Source organism: Bidens hawaiensis, unplaced genomic scaffold (genome assembly GCF_021521415.1).
Source record: "Bidens hawaiensis isolate Kalapana, Puna unplaced genomic scaffold, B.hawaiensis_p1.1 tig00000780_1, whole genome shotgun sequence".
NCBI lineage: Eukaryota > Viridiplantae > Streptophyta > Magnoliopsida > Asterales > Asteraceae > Bidens > Bidens hawaiensis.
In genome coordinates this window covers 4161861-4186990 of record NW_027491045.1, presented here as the reverse complement: position 1 = coordinate 4186990, position 25130 = coordinate 4161861, and the positions used below count along the sequence as shown (strand labels likewise).

Below are 25130 nucleotides of genomic sequence, written 5' to 3'. Positions count from 1 at the left end.
AAATAAGATAACTTATTCATGGATTAAACATGCAAAATTAGAATTTAACTCAAGATTCCATAATCATATAAAAGAGTTAAATTACAAAAGTCTTTTAAACGTAAATACAAAATAGATCAAATCCAATTACTAGAACATCGAAGTCCTAAGCCACTCGCATGACGCTCATGTTTCGGTCTTTCTAGGAGCTTCGTGAATGGATCCGCAAGATTTTGATCAGTTCCAACTTTGCGAATACATATCTTTCCTTTTTCAACTTCATCCCTTATGTAGTTGAATCTCCGCTCTATGTGCCTTGTCTTTTGGTGCGAACGAGGTTCCTTGATTTGAGCAATCGCACCCTCGTTGTCACAAAAGATTTCTAGGGGGTCTTGAATGGTAGAGACCACCCCTAGATCAGTAATGAATTTTTTCAACCATGCAGCTTCCTGAGCTGCCAATGAAGCGGCGATGTATTCTGATTCTGTAGTGGATAATGCTATCACTTCCTGTTTTGAGCTCTTCCAAGAGACAGCTCCTCCATTAAGAGTGAACACATACCCAGATTGTGATCGAGAATCATCTCGATCAGTTTGAAAGCTCGCATCCGTGTAACCTTTTATAGCGAGTTCCTCCTCACCAGATCCATATATCAGAAACATATCCTTAGTTCTCCTAAGATATTTCAATATGTTCTTAACAGCCATCCAATGACTGTTTCCTGGATTCTGTTGGTATCTGCTTGTCATGCTCAAAGCGCATGACACATCCGGTCTAGTACATATCATCGCATACATGATGGATCCTATAGCAGAAGCATATGGGATTTGTTTCATTATCTCTTGCTCACCCTTTGAGCTTGGACATTGAGCTGAACTCAATATAGTCCCTCTTTGAATAGGTACCCAACCTTTCTTGGAGTTTTCCATCTTGAACCTTTTCAAGATTTTATCAATGTATGTACTTTGGTTCAAACCTATCAAGCGCCTTGACCTATCCCTATAGATCTTTATTCCCAAAATATAGGCAGCTTCACCAAGATCCTTGATGGAAAATCTACTTCCAAGCCAAGCCTTAACGCTTTCCATGGTTGGAACGTCATTTCCAAATAGTAGAATGTCATCGACATACAATACTAAGAAGGTTATTATACTCCCACTAGCTTTCTTATACACACAAGCCTCATCAGCGTTCTTGATGAATCCAAAATTTTTGATTTCTTCATCAAAACGATGATTCCAAGTTCTAGATGCTTGTTTCAATCCATAGATTGATTTCTTTAACTTGCATACTTTATTAGGATGTTTCGGATCGACAAAACCTTCAGGCTGAACCATATAGACATCTTCCTCAAGATATCCATTTAGGAAAGCAGTCTTGACATCCATTTGCCAAATTTCATAATCATAATGTGCAGCTATGGCAAATAATATCCTAATAGACTTTAGCATTGCCACAGGCGAAAAAGTTTCATCATAATCAAGCCCTTGAGTTTGAGTGAAACCCTTAGCTACAAGTCTTGCTTTATAAGTATCCAAGTTTCCATGCATATCAGTTTTTCTTTTGAAAACCCACTTACTTCCAACAGCTTTGGAGTTGAGTGGTGGTTCAACCAATTCCCAAACTTGGTTGTCATACATGGATTGCATCTCAACGTTCATGGCTTCAAGCCATTTGTCACAATCATTCTTGGACATTGCATCACGGTATGTGGTTGGTTCATCCGAATCTACCACGTAGCAACCTTCTACAAAAAATCCATATCTTTCAGGTGGATTGCTAACTCTACCAGATCTGCGAACGTTTTGTGTGTTTTGATCAACCACTTGATCACTTTCAACAACCTCTTGTTGAGTGCTAGTATCAACCAATTCTGTATCATCTTGTGGTTCTTGATCCTCATCAAATTTCATTGTTCTATTATTAGTTCCTTCCTTAAGGAACTTAGTTTCCAAGAACTTACCCTTTCGAGCAATAATAACCTTTTGATCACTAGGGTCGAAAAAGTAATATCCTAAATCATCTTTAGGATAACCTATAAAGATACACTTAGTGGATCGGACTTCTAATTTGTTTGGGGTGTATTGCTTTACATAAGCTTCACAACCCCAAACTCTTAAGAATGATAGCGATGGAGCCTTTCCATGCCATATTTCAAAAGGTGTCTTCTCCACTTTCTTGGTTGGAGCCATATTCAATATGCGAATAGCGGAAAGTAAAGCATAGCCCCAAAATGATAGAGGTAAAGTGCTTCTAGCCATCATCGATCGAACCATATCTAATAGGGTACGATTTCTCCTTTCAGACACACCATTATGTTGTGGTGTTCCAGGTGGAGTAAGTTGTGAAATAATTCCACAACTCTTAAGATGATCTTGAAAAACACCACTAAGGTATTCACCTCCTCTATCACTACGAAGTACTTTGATTGTGGTCTTGAGTTGTCTTTCTACTTCAGTTTTGAAGTCTTTGAACATTTCAAAAGCTTCATCTTTATGTTTCATTAAGTACACATAACCATATCGACTATAATCGTCAATAAAGGTAATGAAGTATCTTTCACCATTCCTAGTCATTGGTCTAAAAGGACCACATACATCCGAATGTATGATACCCAATAATTCTTTTGACCTTTCAAAAGTTTTATTAAAGGGTTGCTTTGTCATTTTGCCTTGTAAACAAGATTCACATACATCAAATGAATCATACTCATTTGTTTCTAGAATACCATTCTTGCGAAGAGTTTGCATGCGATTCTTGCTTATATGTCCAAGGCGACAATGCCAAAGATAGGAATCACCCAAGTCCTTCTTGAGTTTCTTGGTGTTGACATTGTACATTGAACTACTATGTGACGCACCAATTTGATCTATTTCATATATACCATTCATGGGTATAGCTTTAAAATAAAATATGCCATTCATCAAAACATGAATATCATAATCTATAAATTTTAGATCAAAGCCACATTGTTTTAAAAGGGACACGGAAATAATGTTTCTTCTTAACTTAGGAGCATACAAAACATTCTTCAAAATTACTTCCAAACCACTTGGAAGCTTTAACATGAAGTCTCCTTGGGCTTGGACTTCAACTCTTGCTCCATTGCCCATAAAGAGACTAATGCCCCCTTTGTTGAGTTGTTTACTTCTTTTGAACCCCTGCAACAAATTGCAAATGTGAGTTCCACATCCGGTATCAAGTACCCATGTATTTGAAGAAATAACATTTAGTTCAATATGTATAGTAAAGATAATACCTGAGGTATGCCCCGCATCCCTCTTATCTTTTAACGCTTTGAGATAGGTCGGACAATTCCTTTTCCAATGACCTATCTCTCCACACTCAAAGCATGGATCTTGCGCCGCAACCTTTTGCTTCTTTTCCTTCGGTTTGGTGGGCGTTATGGCTTTCCTCTTTCCCTTTCCTCGGACGTGGCCCTTGCCCTTAGCAACACTTGCTTTGGGGTTGGAGTTATGTCCCCTTTTTCCTTCATCGATTGTTAGAACGGGTAAAGCCTTTTTACCCATTCCCGCTTCGGCCGTTCTTAGCATTGCGTGAAGCTCACCAATGCTTTTGTCCCACCCATTCATGTTATAATTCATGACAAAGGTTTCAAACCTTTTGGTCAAAGAGTTGAGGATCAAATCCGTAGCCAACTCATTAGACACGGGACAATTCAACCTACGAAGCTTTTCGATGTAGCTTTTCATCTTTAGGACATAAGAAGAGACGGTTTGGGTTTCCTCCATACGACATGCATGAAACGCTCGAACCGTTTCGAAACGTTCCGCTCTAGCTTGTTGAAGGAACATTTCCTTCAATTGAGTTATCATGTCGTATGCCCCATGATGCTCGAAATCCTTTTGGATTTCGGGAATCATAGTCCCTAACATGAGGCATGAGGCTTGCACCGAATCTTTGGTGTACTTGACCCAATCGTTATAAGCCTCCTCATTTTCCACGTCAGGCTCGTCGGGAATGGGATCGTCTAAGACATATGATATCTCTTCTTGCTTGAGAACTATTCTCAAGTTGCGATACCAATCCATAAAGTTATTATGGTTTAAACGATCCTTTTCAAGGATGGTTCTTAAGGATAGGTTACGGGTGTTATGGGTAGAGGTGTTTGCATTGTTAGCGGCCATCTACAAAATTTAACAAAGTTTTATTTTAGTATTATGAACAATTTAATTATTAATACCCTTTTATTCCAGATTTTAAAATAATAATTAAATTCTAGAATCCAACGATAAATCAAATTTCGGTTAGGTGACCTTTATCCCGTTATTTGATTTAACAAGGTAGTCAACCTTGACAATTGCAACCCTTTGCAACTTCTAGAGGTATGGGACCATTCGAAATCCTTATTTCGTGTTGGCATGTTTATCCCATCAACACCATTGGATCCCATGCTTAGGTGACCTTTATCACATGGTTTCCAATTCAAGTCGTCCTACTTGTATAAACATGTAAGATTAACATACAAGTGGTTAGGTGACCTTTATCCCACAAATATGTTAATATTACCCTAAGTATATTAGTTTGCTCAAAATGGTTAGGTGACCTTTATCCCATTAAAAGTTCCCTAATACGTTAAGTGTCATACAAAAGGATGGTGTTAGATTTGTTTCCTTGGTAATATGAAAAAGGGATTTTTAAATTTTCAAATATTCTAGTTGAAAAACATTATGCCATATCCTAACATGCATTTAGTAATATGGCGATTTTGAAAACCAATTTTCAAGGTTCTAGTTATAATAAAACCAATTTTATTATAAGTGAGTGATCGCTTAGTTTTAATAAACCCATTTAATTAAACTAATTGACGCGATATTACCAAATATATATTAGAACCCGTTTTATGCTTGTTGTCGTTCCTATGTGACGGTTTGGATATCCTAATATCTATCAACCACACATTACATAAGTAAAACAAACAACCAAGCATACACATGCAAAATATAGTCATAACCGAAAACCACTAAATTTGACCATACTTGTTAGCCGAAACAAGTGTAGGTCATAAGTCACACCTAAGGGACAAAACATGACACAAGGATGGAATGTTGACTCCCACTTGACCTTGCATCCAAATGCTTCAAGTATCCTCTCCAAGTTGTTGTGTTCTTATGGGCTTGTTAATGGGCTCCAAACTTCCAAAAGTCTTCTTGGACCCAAGAGTGAAATTTATGGGCCTAATGGGCTTGAATCCCATGATGGGCCGGTGAGGCCCAACAAGCCCAAAATTTCGGCCCAACCAATTTCACCAAATCTTGCATCTTCTAATTTTTACAAAATGTATCCTAATACATATTTTTCTAAAAAAAAAGAAAATGCAACTAATCTACTTATTACATACCATCTTATGAATAAATAAATTACATAAGCCTAAGATTATGAATTATTACAACCATATTGAATAATAAACATAATCAACATACACAAAACAACAATCAACACATCCAAGGTCTAGGTTTCGGTTATGACACATCCAAACATACCAAATGTTCTAAGCATGCAACCTAAGCAACCAATGCCCAAACATCACCAAAAAAAACGGCCCCCCCCCCCCCCCAAAGAGGCTACGCCCCCCCCCCCCCAAAATTTTACAATTTTGATATTTCAACATCCAAATGTTAAATGGTTTCCTAAGATCTTTCCATGCATGTCAAGATCTTACAAAACCATGAGGGGTAAAATCCACCAAATTTTTTTTTGACCTCCCTTTTCACCCATGAAAAATCCGAAATGTATGAACACAAAAGAAGCATAAGTCCTTGTAACCGGCTCCTGATGCCATTGTTGGGTTTTATGCAAGTTTATCAAAGTCTAAGTTAACCATATTTAACTAGAAAACGCAACGGAAGCTCGTGTTATAAAACTTGTTATGAACATACCATTATGTTAAAACTAAAAACCCGAAGCCAAGGATCAAAATTACAAGAACAAGATGCTCACAAAATGTAAATTGTACCTTCTTCTACCTTTAGAAGAACAAGTGGGTTGTTGAAGGGGATGGTGGATGAATGACAAGCCTCCAAAGAAGAAGACCTCAAGCTATTTGTGACAACACCAAGTTGTTTTGCTAGGATTTATGAACACAAAACAAGCTCACCAAGCTCTCTTTTTTCTGCTGCTGCTGCCGTGAGTTTATTAGAGAGGAAGAGAGAGATTTTTGAAGCTTGAATACACTTGAAAAGATTCAAAAACAAGACACAAATGCATGTGTTGTGAATGGAGGTTTATCAAGTGGTCAACTTAAGAAGACAAGGCTTTTGATTGGACCAAAAACCTCCACCCACATGGGGTGGACGGTTATTATTATTATTATTATTATTTTTTTTTTTTGTTTTAACCATTAAAACATCTCCATTCATTTTATAAAACTCATTTTTATAAAATGTACATACATTTATATAATTATTTAACCAATTAAATAATTAATTTATATAAACAAATTATCTAGATAATTTATTTAAATCCTCAAGTGTGTTTGTTTAGAAAACCAATTTTCTAAATACTTAGTGTTCGGTATTCGTTTAAATGATCAAATCATTAAAAGAATACATTTGGTGTTGTCTAGCTTGTTATTGGGTATGACCCGACTTGGATCAAACACAGTTAGCCACATTAATATAAGCATGTGTCTCGGGCATACGTATTTCAACAGAATTAAATGCTAAAGTTGATAAATTAGAGCTAGATTTAGCCCAAAGGAAATAACCATTGAGAAATTTTGAGTTAGCTTCTGATAAGCTTACTGGAATAATTGGTGCATAGATGAGGTTGAATATAAAGACAAGAATAGGTTATGATAGTATTGTAGTTCCACTTCCATTTAGCGAGAACTATACTAGCTTTCCTCACTTTAGCTTTAATACCCCACCTGAGGATGAAATGTTCTATGGTATTTGTCACGTGTCAAAACCAAAGACATTTGTCCCTGTTGTTCCCAAAACCATTGATCCAATTCTTCTCAATTAGTCCTAATGGTAGTTCATCTTCTTCAGCAAGTTGTGTAGAAGAAAGTGATTGTGTGGAAACGAACAAAGGTTATGGAGATAAAAATATTTTAAATTCAGTTTTTTATTCTCATGTGAATCTAAAAACATATGTTGTTAACCCAGTCTGTAATAATAATACTTCAAAAAATATTTTGAATAATCATGTAATTTGTGAGAGTGTTCATGTTGGCACTTCTCTTAATGACATGAATGAAAATGATGTTTCCACTTCTGATAGTGATTGTGAAACTGTTTTTTATGAGATTTTTTATAATAGAAATGTGCAAGAAAATGTGTCTGTGAATACAAACATACCTAGTTGTTCATCAAGTGATCATAAAGTAGAGGGAGATAAAGAAAATTGTTTTGAAAAAGAAAAGGATAGTACTTCAAGTAAATATGTTTCACCTCATAGAAACAACTTTTATCAATCAACTAATCAATTTTATTAACCTCAACTCTACAATCAGTTTGATAATAGCTACTATGGCTGTTATCCACAAGATTATGTCAACTCATTCTATTCAAATGTTTTTGATGATCGAGGTTATAGATCAGATAACCTGTTTATTCCGTTCCAAGCATCACCTTATTCACCATATTCACCAAGCCCATGCATCTTAATTCTTACGAATTCTATAGGGATAACAAAAAAGGCTTTGTTATGTGTGTGGTAAACCAGTTGCAAAATTTGCGACCGTTTTAAACCGGTTGCAAAATTTGCAACAACGCTTTAAGCTGGTTGCAACATTTGTGACCATTTTGTTAGTTGCAAATTTTGGGTCGCAAAATCACAGTAGCGGTTGGAACTTGGTCGCAACAAGACACGACGGGTTTTTCCAACCACATTTTTGGTCGCAAAACAGTCGCAACAGGAAAATTGCTACCGTTTTTTCAATCGATCGTTTGTTTATTCGATGGCTATTACTTGAAATCATAATCTTATTGTGGTCGGTGAGATTAACTACAATCTAATAGACATGATGAATAAAATTGTTGTAGGTTGGCGGAAATTGGTTGGAATGAACTCTTCCAAATATAAGTCTTTCAATATTGATATGGATTCAAGTTCTATGAAAAGGTTTTTAGAGATTGGGTTTTTATGTGTTCAAAAAGATGTAGATGATATAGGCCAACAGCGGAGGAAGTTGTTTCTTGTTTCCAATCTGCTTGATAGCTCGTCTCACACTAACACTACAAGAAATTTGACTTTTAGCGGCGACAAAAGTCGCCGCTAAAAGGTCTCGCCGGAATCTAGTTACCAGGTCCGGTGGGCTTTTAGCGACGCCTTTGTTGCCACAATTGTCGTCGCTAAAACTCTCTTTCGCCTGCTTTTATGCTTTTTGGCAATCTTCGATTTTTACAGCTAAAACAAATATATGCAAATTTTGTCCAAATACAAACCGCAATCAAAGGATATATATATATATATTATATACATTTTGTGTTAAGTCAAACATAAAAATTCAAGCAAACCACAAACACTTTGTTTTAAGTCAAATATTTAAAACATAAAACTAACTAGTCCATATCTCGTCGTCCTCGTACGTATAAACTTTGTTCCTTTTATTTGATGCCTTCTTCGAATCCATAAACTGTGAGATTTGTGGATGTGCTATAAATCTTGGGTCTTGAAACATGAATTTGATCCTACAAAATAAGGTATACACTATAAGTTAAACAAAACTACATATTATCAATACACTTAACACAAAAGCAAGAATGTTAGTTTAGAAAATGAGATAACGAGTTTTGTCTTGCGAGAGCTCGAGCTCGGTTCATTTTGAGCTCTTTTTCTAAAGCTCGAGCTCGGCTCGTGAGTTGTTTTTTCTAACTCGGGCTCGGCTCATTTACTATTTATTAATCAATTTATATACGTTTTTAATTACTTTTATTTACTTAAGAAAAACCTTAAACAAGCCTATATTCGGCTCAAGCTCGTGAACACCCCTAGCTTCAAGTACCTAATTATGGTTTGATGTAATAAGTCTTACCATCATAAAAGATTTTTATTTGGTTGCTTTTGATTTCATCATATGAAGGCTTGTACTCACTTCCATTTGAAAGATAGTCTTGACAGTTACTCCATAGCTCTCTACATCCACAAAACTAATAAACTGAGTAGATCAATGACAAAGAACAAAACAAGAGGATGGTTAAATATAAAGACTACAATTTACAACTTACCATGTCAACTAGTAAACCGTTCACAGATGAAAAATTTGTGGATGAAATCACACGTTGCAGTAAACGCCAGCTGGCTTACTTCATCATCGACTCCAACATATATTGAATGTAACATAACCCATAATCCGCAACTGCAAAAAGTTACCTATTTCCTGTTGTTTTCTCATAAATGTGTAGACAATAATTTAGAAGCAAAAAAAGAAGTATAGTCGGTTGTGTTGTGTACCTGAATCCCCTAGTATCGTCCCGGCTGCCACAACAAAACATCTAAATTTCAAAAACAGGAACAATAAGTTAAAACAGGTTTAATCAGGCATCATGTAGTGGCGTTGATAGCCGAAAGACAAGGGTACATGCACCGATCAGCCGGTGTCCCGATGATTGAGTGCTATGTGCCTTATGTCCAAGGCTTGATGCAAAACTACTATCGAGCCGGGGGTCTCACCGGAAGCAGCCTCTCTATCCTTATGGGGTAGAGGTAAGGCTGTCTACATCTTACCCTCCTCAGACCCTACTATAGCTTTGCTATTGGTGGGATATACTGAGTACGATGATGATGATGATAGAGTTTTATATTTATCAATACTGCCAAACATGTATCTAAAGTGAACCAATCACTAACCTACATTATAAGAAAATGTCAACTGAAAATTGAAGTAAGGATACCTTATTAGCACAATCTACCCGCGCTAATAATATTATTCCAGGATGAACAGCATTTGCTCCATTGAAAAGCTTAGCAACCTTCTCATATTGAGGCTGCAAAAGTAAAGCTTATAACATGATAGGAAACACAACAAAAATGTATACTATTTTGAGATGAAATGAATAATAATGAAATAAATATACCTTATAGTTTCAGCAAACTGAACGCCTGCACATTATTATTAGAATGCATAAGCCTAAAAGATGGATGATTAAAGGAAGTTTACCATCTTATAGTTAATTATAGGGTGTAAACGAGCCAAGCCACTCACGAGCTACTCGAGATCGACTCGCAAAAAAGCTGGAATTGAGCCAAGCTTAAACGAGCTTGAGCCCAAGCCTTAAATAAGCTTGTTTAATAAGCGAGCATGCCCCCGAACTGGCATACCACTGATGTTGAACCCACGGGTCAACAGCATCAATGTCGAATCTGGCCAATAGCAACAATCTCGCTGGAAAATACATATGCACACATACACAAACACAAAATTAACATAATATTATACCAAAAATCCTCAAAATTAACATATATTATACCTAAAATCCTCAAAATTAACATGATTATACCTAAAATCCTCAAAATTAACATGATTATACCTAAAATCTCCTAAATTAACATGTATAATGCCTAAAATCACAAAAATTAACATGTATTACCTAAAATCCCGACTTGCAAGAAATTTGGTAACAAAAGCAGTGGGGGTAGGTGGTTGTCGAGGAATTAATTGGCGGCCGGAGATGGTTGTGGTTTGGAGTCAAGAAAGTGGTGCTCTGCGGTGGTGTTTGGCTGTGGTGGCGAGGTGTACATCATCGGTGGTGGGGGCTATGTGTACCGGCGGTGGTTAATCGAAGGTTGCAGTGGTTAATTGGAGGGTTTCTCAGTTTGGGGGCTTAGAATATGAGATGGTAGAACTAGGGTTTGTAATGGTGAGGAAATTTTGGTAGAGAAAAGGAAAAGTCTGAGTGATTTAGGAGAGAGTGACCGACGGAGGGAAAAAGCACCGCCTAAATATTTTTGAGGCCATTAGCGGCGACGTTTCAATGTCGCCACTATTGATGTCGCCACTATTACTAACATTTCTTGTAGTGTAGTCTCCCATAATACAAAATGCGAGCAATGATTATACGAGAGTGTTCAAACAGTACTGGGCCTGCTTGTTGACGATTATGATACTAGTGCAGTTGAAGAGTTTAAATCAGAATTATTCACCCGATAGGCATTTCTTAGAGGGTTTACTATATAAAAAGTTATTAAAATTGTGCCCCAGTTACGTACTAGTGTGCATCACACTAGCAAACTGCCTATTTATGTAAATATATAGAACTTATCTAAGTATTACTATGTAATGTAAATTTAAAGGGTGACCTGAAACTTGTTTGTGGAATATGTGACAATTGTTATTGCCACATGGATTTATGGAAACCATAAGAATCCTGAAGAAAGATGTCTTAGTGGTTTGGTTACAGAGCTGTTGAATTGTTGTAGATTTGGATTTTGGAGAACTTTGTTGGGAGGAAAAAAATCTAATATTACTTATCACAGAATTGATATTGATATCGAGCCGGGGTCTCACCAGAAGCAGCCTCTCTATTCCTACGGGATAGAGGTAAGGCTGTCTACATCTTACCCTCCTCAGACCCTACCATAGCTTTGCTATTGGTGGGATATACTGAGTACGATGATGATGATGATGATGACAGAATTGATATTGATATTGATGTTGATTCAAGCTGTGAAACGAGCAGCCTGATTTAACTTGTTCAATCATGTTCAGGGAGAATAAGTTGATACTCTCATTAGCATATTTGAAAGGTTGATCGCCAAGATGAGAAGTGCTGGAATCAACTATAACATGTCAGAAATCAATCACAAGTTGCGAATTTCATTGCCCTACACATGGAACAGTAGTGTTATCACCATACAAAGAACGACAAATCTGAACATTACAACTTTGTCTGACTTTATATCCACCATTAGGTCTTTTGAAATGGATGATAAGATCAGACTGAACAACCATGTTAACTCTCTGAATCAAGCTGGGATCTCTAATGGTTTATGATATTAGTTCAACATTTCTTAGCCAATCATTCCCAGCAATTCATCCCGTAAATGGTGTGAAAATATATACACCCCAATTCGACAACAACAAAGCCCTCATATCATCAGCAAGTCAGTCAGCTTCATCAAGCTCAAGCTTATTTCAAGATGCAATTAACAAAGCCTTTGAACAAGCTCTCAACAAAACCACCAACAGCTCAACTCCAACCCATATATCAAGTTGACGACTCTAACATTGCTTTGATCAATGCCTTCCTAGCCAGTCATGAAAGATTTCTATAAGGAAAATTGTTACCCCCTCCCCCTTTTCCAACAAGGTGATATCCCCAAAATCAACAAGAGAGATCTCAAGAGATGAATATCAAATATCAAATGGCCATGGCAGTTCATCGGGCCTCAAACTTCATGAAGAAGTATGGAAATAATAGTTTCAGGGATTCTGACAGCAAAGGCATTGGGTTTGACAAAGATAAGTTCAGTTGTTACAACTATAATGAGCTGGGGCCACTTTGCAAGAGAATGTACCAACCCAACCCACCCTGCTAATGATGTCAAAGTCACTGAAGTCGCTGATAGTGAAGGAGGAAAGAAGAATGAAAAGAGAACAATCGGTCAAAGAAGCTCTTTGGGTCAAAAAGTTCCACAGATCAGTCATGGAAACACTAACAAAAGGAACTCAAGCTCAAGTTCTAGGGCCTTGATCACACAATCTGTTGACACCCACATAAACATCTCTTACTCAAGCTTGCATTGATAAGGTTGAAACCTATAGAACTCATAATGTTGCATTAATTAGAGAATACATAGTTTTTAGACATCAGAATGATGAATACAAAAAGGATGGGAAGATTTACACTACTAGACCATTTGCTCATTAGCATTGCAATCAATAAATGTTTTGTCCTGGTTAGACAATGATGTGATATGTGACATTTTAAAGAACTCACGATCGGTTGTTTGAATCATAAAAGGAACAAAAACTTTGAAAAATGAAAACTTGCATGATATGGTAGGCATGTATTATGGAGCAAAATCACCCCTTCATATTATGGGCGTCTTAAGTAATTTAGAAGTTTTCATATTGTTATGAAATGAAAAATGAATAGAGAGCATAGGTACAATCTAACAGACATGATGAATTGTTTTAGGTTGAGAGCAATTGGTTGGATGGATCACTTAGAGATATAATTGAACCCAAAATTGATGTGGAATCAAGTTCTATGACAAGATTTTTGGAGATTGGGTTGTGGTGTGCTCAAGCAAAAAAGGGATAGGCCAACAACGGAGAAAGTTGTATCCATGTTGCTTGATAGCTCATCTTGTACTATCATTGAAAATCAGAGCAATGGTTACAAGAAAGCCTTCAAAAACCCATGTATTTTTGGTGTTTTAAATTGTACGTACTTCTTAATTTCCAAGATATTAAAATACTTTTTTTAAAGAACATTTTATGTACGAATGAATAGTCATATTTAACGTACAATAGGTACGAGAATCATGCTCAAAGCCATTTTACTAAACGCTCAAGCCAAAAACTAAAAACGGTCAATGTTAAAATCCAATATGCTAAAAAACGCTCAAGAAATCCATAATACGCTAAAAACGGTTTTCGTGAAGAAAGTAAAAAATTGATCGATTAACGATCTAGATTGTATTATTTGTAAATTGAGACTTGTTATACATTTGACCCGAATTCATGGGTATGGGTCTCATCAAACCCAGATATTTGTTAAACGGGTTATAACATTTCATTAAATTAAAAATTAATCTTACTAAATATTTGATATGAAAATCCCATAAAATAAGGATATACTAAAAATTAATATCCAATTTCTTTAAAAATAAGTTGTATATTACTTATAATTAAAAAACAATTTTATTGATAAAAAAATAAGCGGGTCATGGGTCTCACAAAAACTAAATAGCTTTTAAATCGGGTTATAACATCTCATTTATTTGTGAAACTCTTTCATCATCAAATACTAAGTATATTATTAACTTTTGTACAATAAATAAAATTAATTTTAAAAATTATATAAATATTAGAAACGAATAATATAAAACAACATCTGTAATACAGGAGATAAAAACCAGTATATATACAAAGCAAACCAATATTTTCACCAACATTCTAAGAAAATGAAGCCAACGTCCCCTCATTACAACAAAAAAAAAGAAAAAAAAAAAGAACATTCTCATCACCAACGACATTTGCTGCGTCATATCTTCCACGTCAGCTATCTTTTTGTCACATCCGTATTCTTTACGTTTGCATTTATTTGACTAATTACTTTCAAAGAACATGTGTTTCGATGAGGTGGGGGACCTCACCTTCTTTTTGGATTTCATCCGATTTAACAGGGCGTCAAACCCATCTTCAACCTCTTGGAGCGCCTGTGTAGTAACGAGCAAAAGGGGCTCAAGATCTAAGTAGCACGGAAACGGGTACGAGACTTGAATACGGGGACGTTACGGGTCCTGGAAATGGCAAAAATCAAAAATTCAAGATACGAGTATGGCTAGGGTAAGACAAAAAAATAAAAATAAAAAAAATACAAATATATCAACAATAGATAACTAATTATTAATAAAAAATGAATAAATATATAATTTTTATCTATATATAATGTCAATTTTAAACATTTTATGTATACAATTATAAATTGAGGACAAAATGTAAACTATTCTAGATAAAAAGGGTTAAATGTTAAAATGCATAAACTAATTTAACACTTGTAAAAGTTAACAAGTTTTAGGGACTAAATGTAATCAAGGAAAGATCTAAGGGGTTAAATGTTAAAAACCAAAATTATTTAACCCTAAAAGAAACTAATACACAATTCAGTTGCCTCATTTCTCCTTCTTCCTTTTCTTCATGGTTTTCTAGCGTCGGGAATCTTCGTTGGAATATGCTATTTGGCCGCTCCGCCATGTTATTGGCTATAGAAACGTCTTGGAATCGTTTGTTGACCGTCCCCATTTAATTAACGAGGTCGTTTAAGAAACGTTTCGGACGCATATCCATCCACGTTACGTCCCCCGGGACCCCGGGGACTCCACATGGTTAGGCGTTTCTGTGCATCATAACTCAAGATCAGACCCGGCCCAAGGGGAGGGTGAGGAGGACAACGAATCCAGTCCCACACTCCCGAGATGCTCATAATTATTAAAAAATAAAATTTATATTTCGTATATAATTTTGTTTTAATACAAAAACCCACAAAATGACTCTTTGGTTGAATGGAAAGTTTCATAGACTATGAAAACAAAGGTAAAGAGTTTAATTTCCGCAATTAGTTTTCTTTTATTTTTAAAGAAAAAAACTTTTATATGAGTTAATTTAGTAACATGTTTATTATTATTTGTTTGCTTTTGGCTTTTGAAAGATAACCTTATTGGTAAAACTTTCAAATTATCTATTACATAATTGAGAATGCGATTTTACGGACCTGTTTTTTTACTCGTCTCGAGCCTCAAAATTTTTTAGGGTACCCAAGATGATTAGATCCGAGTAACACAGATTGATCCGAGTAAAGTTGTTAGATCCATTCAAAATCATGTGTTTTATTGTCAAGGTCATTCATACAAAGTTCGTTGGAAACCTAAGACTTGAACAAATCACTTTCAAGTTGAGGGGGCTTGTCTTAAAAAAAACTATTCTTTGACCCTCGATATAATATAAGTTAAGTGTAAAAGACAAGTAAATAATTATTGATCTTGACATATAGGCCTGTTCACGAGCCGAGCCGAGCCTGAGCCAAGGCAAGTTCGAGCTCGGCTCGATATTCAATCGAGCTGGCTCGACTTGAGCTCGAACTCTTAATCGAGCTAAAAATATGAGCTCAAAGCTCGGTTAGGTTTTAAATCAAGCCGGCTCGGCTCGGCTCGGCTCGGCTCGATTTACCTCGAGTTTACCTATAATAATAACAATTATATGCAACCATCAAGTTAAACTAAATAAATATGACGTTGAGATCAACACTAACCAAATACAAACTAAATTAATACGTCTAATACAAAATTAAGCAGAGAATTGGCGACCAAATGGCGGAGGATGAGTGGCGGCCGACGGCGGATGTGAATATGAGCGTCTAGGGTTAGGATGGGAAATGGAACGTATACTGATTATTGAGTGTGTGAACTGTGAAGTCTCATCTCTCAGTTACTCAGTATATGGAATTATGAATATGAACTATAGAGTGAGAAAAGAAACTGGTTTAAAGACCATGTGTTAAAATAACTAGGCTCGGTAATTATATGCATGTATGTATATATATAATAAATTAAAATAAAATAGTTCGAGACAATCGAGCGAGCTCGAGTCGAACCGGGACTAGCTCAAGCTCGGCTCATTTAGAAATCAAGTCGAGCTAGGCTCGGCTCATTTACAATCGAGCCGATTTCGAGCGAGCTTTCTCTGAGCTTTTTTCAAGCGAGCTTCGAGCCGTGAGCTTTTTGAATAGCCCTAATGACATATATTAGTTTTGAAGAGAAAAAATTATAAGGATTAACAAAAAACTGACATGTGTCTACAATTATTTTACTTTATTAGAATATAGGTAGATTTTCTTTTTTATTATTTAGACACTCGTTTTGAACTAAAACCATTTAAATACTTTCCTTAAGAATTTCAAATTGCAATTTGCTTCTTGATTTTCATCTCTTTATTTTTCGGATTTTTAACTTGTTTATATAAGATTTAAATCATTAAATTTGAGTTTTCAAATTTCACTATGTTAAAACTTAGCTAGCTTATAATTTTCAAAATTTTAAATTTTGTTATAATAAAATAGTTAAATCATTAAATTTTCAAATCTTATTTATCCTGTCCGTGTATTACACGAGATAATACTGCACCCGCGGGTGTGTATTTTCTCTAGCATGCACACATTAAATATTAAAATAAAATTTATATCTTAAGCGAGCACTTACATTTTTTTTTCTCTCCAAGGGCCCTTCTTATGCACTACAGTTTACACGGTCAAAATTGGCAGCAGGACAAGGGTCCACCAGAGACAAATCTACGTTGTTGAGTTGACGCCTTAAACAAGTATTTTCCCTACAGTTTCGGGGAAGAAGGGATACCATATCAATCTGTATGTTAGACTTCTTATTGTTGAATACGTTAATTAGTGTGTTGTGATTCAATGCTTCTTATTGTAAATCTCGGTGTCCAGATTCTTGTCATAGTTCATATATATAACCATGTCTATTCCTAACGGTCAGGCGGTTGAATCCTCCTCCTCATTATCATCCTCAGAGTCGACACAACTGTGCCGCCAGTTTATGTTATCTGAGATCCAACTAGCAACCAGAAACTTTGATGAGACATTGGTCATTGGCCATGGGGGATTTGGAAAAGTATACAAAGGAACCATCGCTAACGGGCTAAATCCTTTGACTGCTGCCATAAAGCGCTTGGATTTAGCTTCTAATCAAGGAGCATCAGAATTTTGGGCTGAAGTAAATATGCTTTCTAACCTAAGGCACTGTCACTTGGTGTCTTTGATTGGTTATTGCAATGATGGGCAAGAAATGATACTTATCTATGAATATATGTCACATGGCACCCTTGAAGACCATCTCCACAGACGCCAAACCTTTGTATCTTGGGTACAAAGACTTGCAATATGCATAGGAGCCGCTCGTGGGCTAGATTATCTTCACACGGGTACAGGTATTAAGCATGGGGTTGTACATCAAGATGTAAAAAGTTCAAATATATTGTTACATGACAGTTGGGCAGCTAGGATTTCAGATTTTGGATTGTCCAAAATATGTCCGAAAAACCAGCAAACGACTTACGTTGACACTGGTGTAAAAGGCACATTTGAATAAGATAAACCGTGTTATTGATATTGATTTCTGAATGATTGATTACAATAGAGAGCATTGATATATATAGGCCTAATCTATATTAAGTAAGTAAACTAGGGCCGGCTCAATTATGTCTAACATTCCCCCGCAAGTTGAGGGCGGGGTACGACCTGCAACTTGGACCGTAGAAGTAAGAAACGTTGAGATGGCAGTGGTTTGGTAAAGATGTCAGCGACTTGATCATGAGTGGAAATAAACTGAACCTTTAGCTTCCGTTGGGCCACTTTTTCTCTAACAAAGTGAAAATCAACCTCTACATGTTTTGTCCGAGCATGAAAGATAGGATTGGCAGAAAGGTAGGTTGCTCCAAGATTGTCACACCATAATGTAGGAGACGAGTTTGGGACAATACCAAGTTCACTGAGAAGAGCCTCTAGCCATGTTAATTCAGCAACAGTGTCAGCAAGCGCTTTGTACTCAGATTCTGTTGAAGACCGGGAGACTGTTCGCTATTTTCTTGCATTCCAAGAGATTAAGTTCGATCCAAAATAGACTGTGAATCCCCCCGTGGATCGAATGTCGTCCGGACAACCAGCCCAGTCAACGTCCGAGTATGCTTTGAGACTATTTTACCATTGGGAATCAGTAAAGGCATGAAGATTTGTTGAGGAAGCATGTCGAATAAACAATCCATAATGCGATGTGCCTTTGAGACAGCGAATGATACGTTTGACCGCCGACCAATGATTGTCCGTAGGAGCATGCATATATTGGCAAACTTTTTTAACTGCATAGGTTATATCAGGCCGTGAAAGAGTGACATATTGCAGTGCTCCGACGGCTTGTCTGAATTTGGTTGGATCGGATAAAGGAGCACTATCACCAAGAGATAAAATCTGAGTACTGCTCATCGGAGAGGGTACGGGCTTGCAGTCCGCTAAGCCGGTTTTGGTGATGAGCTCCGAGATGTATTTCCGTTGAGAGAGAATAATGTTCTTCCCTTGAGGTACAATTTCAATCCCCAAAAAATAGTGCAAGGCACCCAAATCTTTAACCGCAAAGGCAGAGCTAAGCTTGCTTATTACCTCGTTGATAGCATTAGAATTATTACCTGTGACGATGATATCGTCAACATAAACAAGGACATACACCAGCGTACCATTGTTTTTCAAAATGAAAAGAGACGGGTCAGTTGTTGACCGATTGAACCCGATGGAGTGAAGAGCACCAGATAGCCGATGAAACCAAGCTCGAGGTGCCTGCTTAAGCCCATATAAGGACTTATGAAGAATACAAACGTGATTGGGTTTGTCCTTATCAACAAAGCCCGCAGGTTGGCGCATGTATACGGTCTCTTCTAAGTCTCCATGTAAGAACGCATTCTGAACTTCAAGTTGGCGTAGTGGCCACTCATTTGTCACTGCCAAGGAGAAGAGAACCCGGATGGTGGTAGCTTTTATGACGGGACTGAATGTCTCCTGGTAATCAATTCCGGGTTGTTGACGATAGCCCTTGGCAACAAGGCGAGCTTTCAATCGAGTGACTTTTCCATCCTGATCTTTCTTTAACCTGTACACCCACTTAGAGTCATTAGTATTTGGGACAGGTGTAACAAGAGACCATGTGCCATTTTTCGCTAGCGTGGTAAACTCTTCGTTCATGGCATTGCGCCACTCCGGCGACTTGTTGGCGGCGGTAAAGGAGGTAGGTTCAGAGGTGAGAGAAGAGTAACATGAGGTCTGAAAGGAAGCGGGAGAATAACGAGTTACAGGGGTGGGATTTGGCCGCAAATTGGCAGGCCGAGGGCGAGGTTGGGGAGGCTGTTGGGGCTGATTTGGGGCTGCAGGAGCAACAATTTGTGGATTAGGTGGTAGGCCCGATATTGAATCAAGTGGGGGCTGCTGGGGCAGCGCCACTGAAGGGGTGTGTTGGCTTGAAGCTGAGGGTAAAGAGGGTGGGGATGGGTCATTAGGAGGTGTAGAATGGGTTGGAATTGTGGAGGGATCCGGGTAAGTAGAGTAATAAGGATCCGGGTTGGGGGTAGGTTCCGGTTTGGATTTATGTGCACACGGGAAGAATTCCTTATCAAAACGAACGTGTCTGGCGACATAGACCCGATCAGTGGCTAAGTCAAGGCAACGATAACCATGATGAACGGGGCTATAACCAAGAAAGAGACAAGGGGTAGAACGAAAGTCCATTTTGTGAGGATTGTAGGGACGGAGATAAGGAAAGCATTGACAACCGAATACGCGAAGAAACGAGTAATCGGGAGGGCGGTGAAAGATATGTTGGTAGGGAGACTTGTTGGAATTTGAACGCGAGGGCATGCGATTGATTAGAAAAACCGCTGTTTCAAAGGCAAAGTGCCAAAAACGTTCTGGTAGATGGGCTTGGGCTAGAAGGGCAAGACCCGTTTCAACCACCTGGCAGTGACGGCGTTCAACCGTACCATTTTGTTCACTCGTGTGAGGGCACGAACGACGATGAACAATTCCAAGGGACGGAAGAAGGGGGGATAAGCTTCGAAATTCACCCCCAATCAGTTTGGACGTTCTTAATTTTTGTGTTAAATCGACGTTCTGCCATGGTAATAAATGATTGAAAAGTCATGTATACGTCTGATTTTTGTGCCAACGGAAAGTACCACGTGTATCTAGTATGGTGTTCAACACACAAAAGAAAGTATCGATGACCATCAAAAGATAAAGTAGGAGCTAGTCCCCAAACATCACAATAAATCAAATCCAAAAATATTATTTCTACGAAAATTAGAAATAGATAACGAAAGTTTAGACGATTTTCCCATTTGGCAGGGAGCACATAAAGAAGAATAAAGTTTATTCAAAACAGGTAAAGAGAAAGCAGAAACAATTGATTGAAAAACACGAGCATGCGGGTGTCCAAGACGATTGTGCCATTGACGAAGCTTTAGTAGCGGTAAAGGAGACACGTGGAATAGACTTCAGTTGTGTTAGGCTAAGCGAATATATAACAACTTTACTTGGACCCATGAGTAGGATATGTCGTGTAGACTCGTCCTTCACAACAAAAAAAGACGAATGAATTCAAAGAAAGCATTGTTTTCAGTACAAAATTGTTGGACCGAAAGAAGATTCTTTTTGATTTGAGGAACATGCAAGATGTTAGAAAGATTTAACGTTTTGTTTGGAGAATAGAATTTAGAAGAACCAACATGAAAGATAGGAAGAGGATTACCGTCGCTAACATGGAGTGCTTCATTACCAAAGTATGGTTCAGAGTTATCCAAGCTTGTCAAATCCGGTGTAACGTGACTGTTGGACCCCGTGTCAGGAAACCATGGGGGAGTGGCCGGATTGAGAAGCATTTTCCGAGAAAGAAGCATAGTTAGCCTGCGGTTGTTGTCGAGCATTGCCTGACCCGGACTGATTTGGACATTGAGATGGAATGTGAGCAATACCGCATCTGTTACAATGTCCATAAACTGTGTTTTGGGTGGATGCCCAAGCAAATTGTTGGGTGCGATTATTGCTTCGACCTTCGTCGCGGTTGCGAGAATAGTTTCCTTGGTTGTTGTTGTTGCGATAATTGCCTCTTCGGTTGTCACGGTTGCCACGAGCTGCATAGAAAGCTTGCGGTTGAGGATTAGGAGAGGCCGCGGGGCTCAACTGAAGACCAAGTTGAGAGGCAATTTGTTGCGGTGATTGAAGTTGTGATGATTGAATAGCATTAGGACGAATCAGGGAGTCCGTAGCTGCTGTGAAAGCTTGCGGCACAGCAGGGGCAGATCTGGAATACATGAAATCATGATCATTCAACAAGCCATGGAGTTCAACGAACGTTACAGGTGGTACTCGGCCAAGCAGGGAAGACTTTAATGGGTTGTATTCTGGTCGAAGACCAGATATGGCGAGCATGACTAATTCTTTATCTGGTACAGGAGCGTTGATATTGGCAAGGGCATTAGCATACTTTTGAGCACGAGTCAAATAAGCAATTGGAGTTTCATCACCTTTTTGTTCAATGCGCATGAGTTGAATCCGGAGAGAATACTCTCATGTTGGATTACTCGGCGCATAGGCACGAGCAAGGGCAAGCCATAATTCTCTGGAAGTCGTGCCTTGAACATGTTGAAAGGACGCTTCAGAGATGGTAGAAGTAATAATCATTCAAACATGAGCATCATTAGTGATCCAGTGGAGATAACTAGGGTTATCAACCGAGGCCGTATCTGTTGTAGCGGCTGTCTTTGAAGGTGGACACTTGATTGTTCCATCCACGTAGCCAAAAAGGTTGTTGGTTATGAGAAACGGTTGAATCATCTCCTTCCAGAACCCATAGTTGGTGGGTGTTAAAGAGAATGTGAACTTATGTGAGTTGTGAGCAGTTTTCTCTGCAGTGGAGAAGGAACTGATCATGGCCATTGGTGAAGAAATCGAGAAGGAAGAAGGCTGCTTGGGCAGCGATTGAGTGCTGGCGTCGGGGTTGGGATTAGGGCCTGTGACGGCAGAATTAGGGTTAGGTTAATCTTGGCTCTGATACCAAGATAAACCGTGTTATTGATATAGATTTCTGAATGATTGATTACAATAGAGAGCATTGATATATATAGGCCTAATCTATATTAAGTAAACTAGGGCCGGCTCTATTATGTCTAACAGAATATCTTGATCCCGACTACGTTTACAATGGTAAGCTGACGAGAAAATCCGATGTATATGCTTTTGGGGTGGTACTGTTTGAGGTCTTGTGTCGGAAGAGGGCAGTGGATAGAAGCATTGATGAGGAGCAATGGGGTCTCGCAGTATGGGCTCGAAAATCCATTAAAGAAGGTAGGCTAAAGCAAATTGTGGATTCTAACATAAGAGGATCAATATCTTCTAGATGTTTAAAGGAGTTTGCTCAGCTTGCAAAACAGTGTTTGCATAAGCATCCAAAACAGAGACCTACAATGGCGGAGGTTGTGGTCGGTCTTGATTCTATTCTCGTCCTACAAGAGAAAACCAACAATACATTGCAGCCCACCGGCATTCCATTTTTTCGTAAAAAGGGTCCAATGGTTATGATCCCATCGAATGACAAAAACTCAGGTATCATTTTCTCTTCTGTATTCTGATATGTTAAGTTTAGTTCATGATTTTTCCCCATTACACAAGTATTAGCTGAAGAAACGCAATGATGTTTGGCCTTGTGCTCTTAATTTGTTGAACTTGTGATAGGAGGTGAAAACCAAACATTACATCGGTTTGATTTTGTTACTATCAATGTTGCAACTAAAAACTTCTCTGAAGCAAATAGAATTTCGCAATTGAAAACGGATGATTCATTGTATAAGGTAAACACAATCATCTATCTAATTACATTTTTTCCTTGTCCTTTAGTTTTCTGAAAGAAATTCCAACTTTGCTTTTGCTTTAGGGACGGCTACAGAATGGACAAGGTATAGCAGTTGCTAGGATTCCTTTTCTTACCAAATACGATTGTTTTATGGAGGAAGCATCGATTCTAGTAGAGTTTGAACATGAGAATTTGGCTAAGTTGCTAGGATATTGCATTGAAGAAACCTATTTGTTCTTTGTCTATCACTTTGCACTGAATGCAACTACTGACTGCTTGATGTTTGGTATGAATTTTCATGTTGAAATGTAAATCTCAATCTTGAGATAATTGCCAGAGTGTTGTTATCCTTTTCTTTTATCTCAAATTAATAATTATGTTAGTTTTGATGGATTAAACCTTGACATGACATATGTTTTGTAATATGTTTTCAGATCCGGAGTGTAGTCTTTTCAACTGGGATACACGGCGCAAAATAATACTAGGTACTGCCAGGGCACTTCTTTACCTTCACAGGGATGCTCCCATACAGATCATACATGGCGATGTAAAACCTGAGAATGTTCTTTTAGATGAAAATTTGAACCCCATATTGTCAAGTTTTTTAAATACAAGATATGCAGATATCTACACGAGTACGTGTATGACGCCGGCGCCTGTGATTTATGAGACGTGGTTAGTATTGAAGAACCACCATTCTAGTTTCATGCTCATTTGTTGAAGTCTTTTAAGATATTTTACTTTTCTTTTTAATGAACCAATTGCATCCAACTAGTGGTCTTTTATGGTAATTTAAAGCAACAACACGCCCTCTAGTTTGAGGGAATTTTAAGTGATTTTGTTTTGATTTTCTGTATTGAATAGAAGTTGCACTCCGTTTAAAACTTTTACATGTACGCCCATGTTTCTGTTACTCGGTATTCTCTTTAATACATATTTTGGAAACGTGGTAATCTGTAATGTTGATCATGGTTAATGCCTGCATGTGACAGGCATCGCAAGGCACCAGAGTATCTGCCTTATGCAAATGTGCCAACCAAGACAGATGTCTATAGTTTTGGTGTGCTGGTTTTGGAAACCGTAACTAAGCATAGAGAGCTCGATTCTGTGTACCCTTTTGAATATGTAAGTACATTTATGGATCATAAAGGCTTATGTTTGTGGAAACTGAATTCAAAATATATAATTGACTTCTTTTTAACAACTTGTATGTTTTTTAGTGTGACTTGTCAGTTTCATGGAAAAAAATATTTCAGTTATTGATCATATTCAGGGGCGAAGGATATCAAGAGCCAGACCTCCCCCCCCCCCCCTGTTTTTTCGCGCATTAGTGTAAATTTAGTTGTTTTTTGCCTGGAAATTTTTATACGTAGTGTAATTTTACTTGTTTTCGGCCAAAAGTTTGAGCCCGGCCCCCCTCGTTTATGAATTTTATAATATATTTTGAGTCCGGCCCCCGACATTCGTGTCCAAGCTTTGCCACTGATCATATTTGCTATATGATTATAGGTGAAATGTGATATGATTGTGGGTCTTAATTTTTTTACTTATTTGTGTATGGAGAAATCTAATGGTCTTGAAAAAAAAATGTATATATAGACGTGCTGAATACAATTGTTGTAGGTTAAGAGAAATTGGTTGGGCAGAACTCTTTCAAATATAACTCATACGAGAATGGATGTGGATTCAAGTTCAGTGACAAGATTTTTTGAGATTGGATTGTTGTGTGTTCAAAATGACGTAGAAGATAGGTAATAGCTAACTATCAATACGATAAATATGCATTAATATATGGCATATCAATCAACAATCAATCCCTATTAATTCTCTTGGTCAAATATTGTAAATCCCATGTGATTAATATGTTTCCTATTCTTTTGTACAATATCTCAATATATAGTAACAGAAATCTCACCCATTGTGGTAGAGAGTCAATTTCCTTCATATGGTATCAAGCCACATATCGATCCTATCTCTTCTGTAACTTTTTTCCCACCCCTGCCACACCCATGTCGACCTCCTCAGATACAACTCTTCCCATGGCCACTATTCTTCAC

At 37.6% G+C, this 25130-nt stretch overlaps 1 protein-coding gene and 2 pseudogenes across 2 annotated transcripts in view; 2 read left to right on the top strand and 1 right to left on the bottom strand.

Annotated features, from left to right (window-relative positions):
• LOC143538716 (receptor-like protein kinase FERONIA pseudogene) overlaps positions 1-25130 on the bottom strand; it is a 95036-nt pseudogene that overhangs the window by 11646 nt on the left and 58260 nt on the right. The window lies entirely within an intron of this gene.
• Positions 17143-17775, top strand: LOC143536063 (putative receptor-like protein kinase At5g38990 pseudogene; annotated as a pseudogene).
• LOC143538696 (putative inactive receptor-like kinase BSK12) lies at positions 22438-24290 on the top strand. Its single transcript, XM_077032196.1, has 3 exons — positions 22438-22826; positions 22956-23071; positions 23155-24290. Exons 1-3 carry the CDS (start codon positions 22688-22690, stop codon positions 23383-23385), a joined length of 486 nt encoding a protein of 161 aa, XP_076888311.1. The 5' UTR covers positions 22438-22687; the 3' UTR covers positions 23386-24290.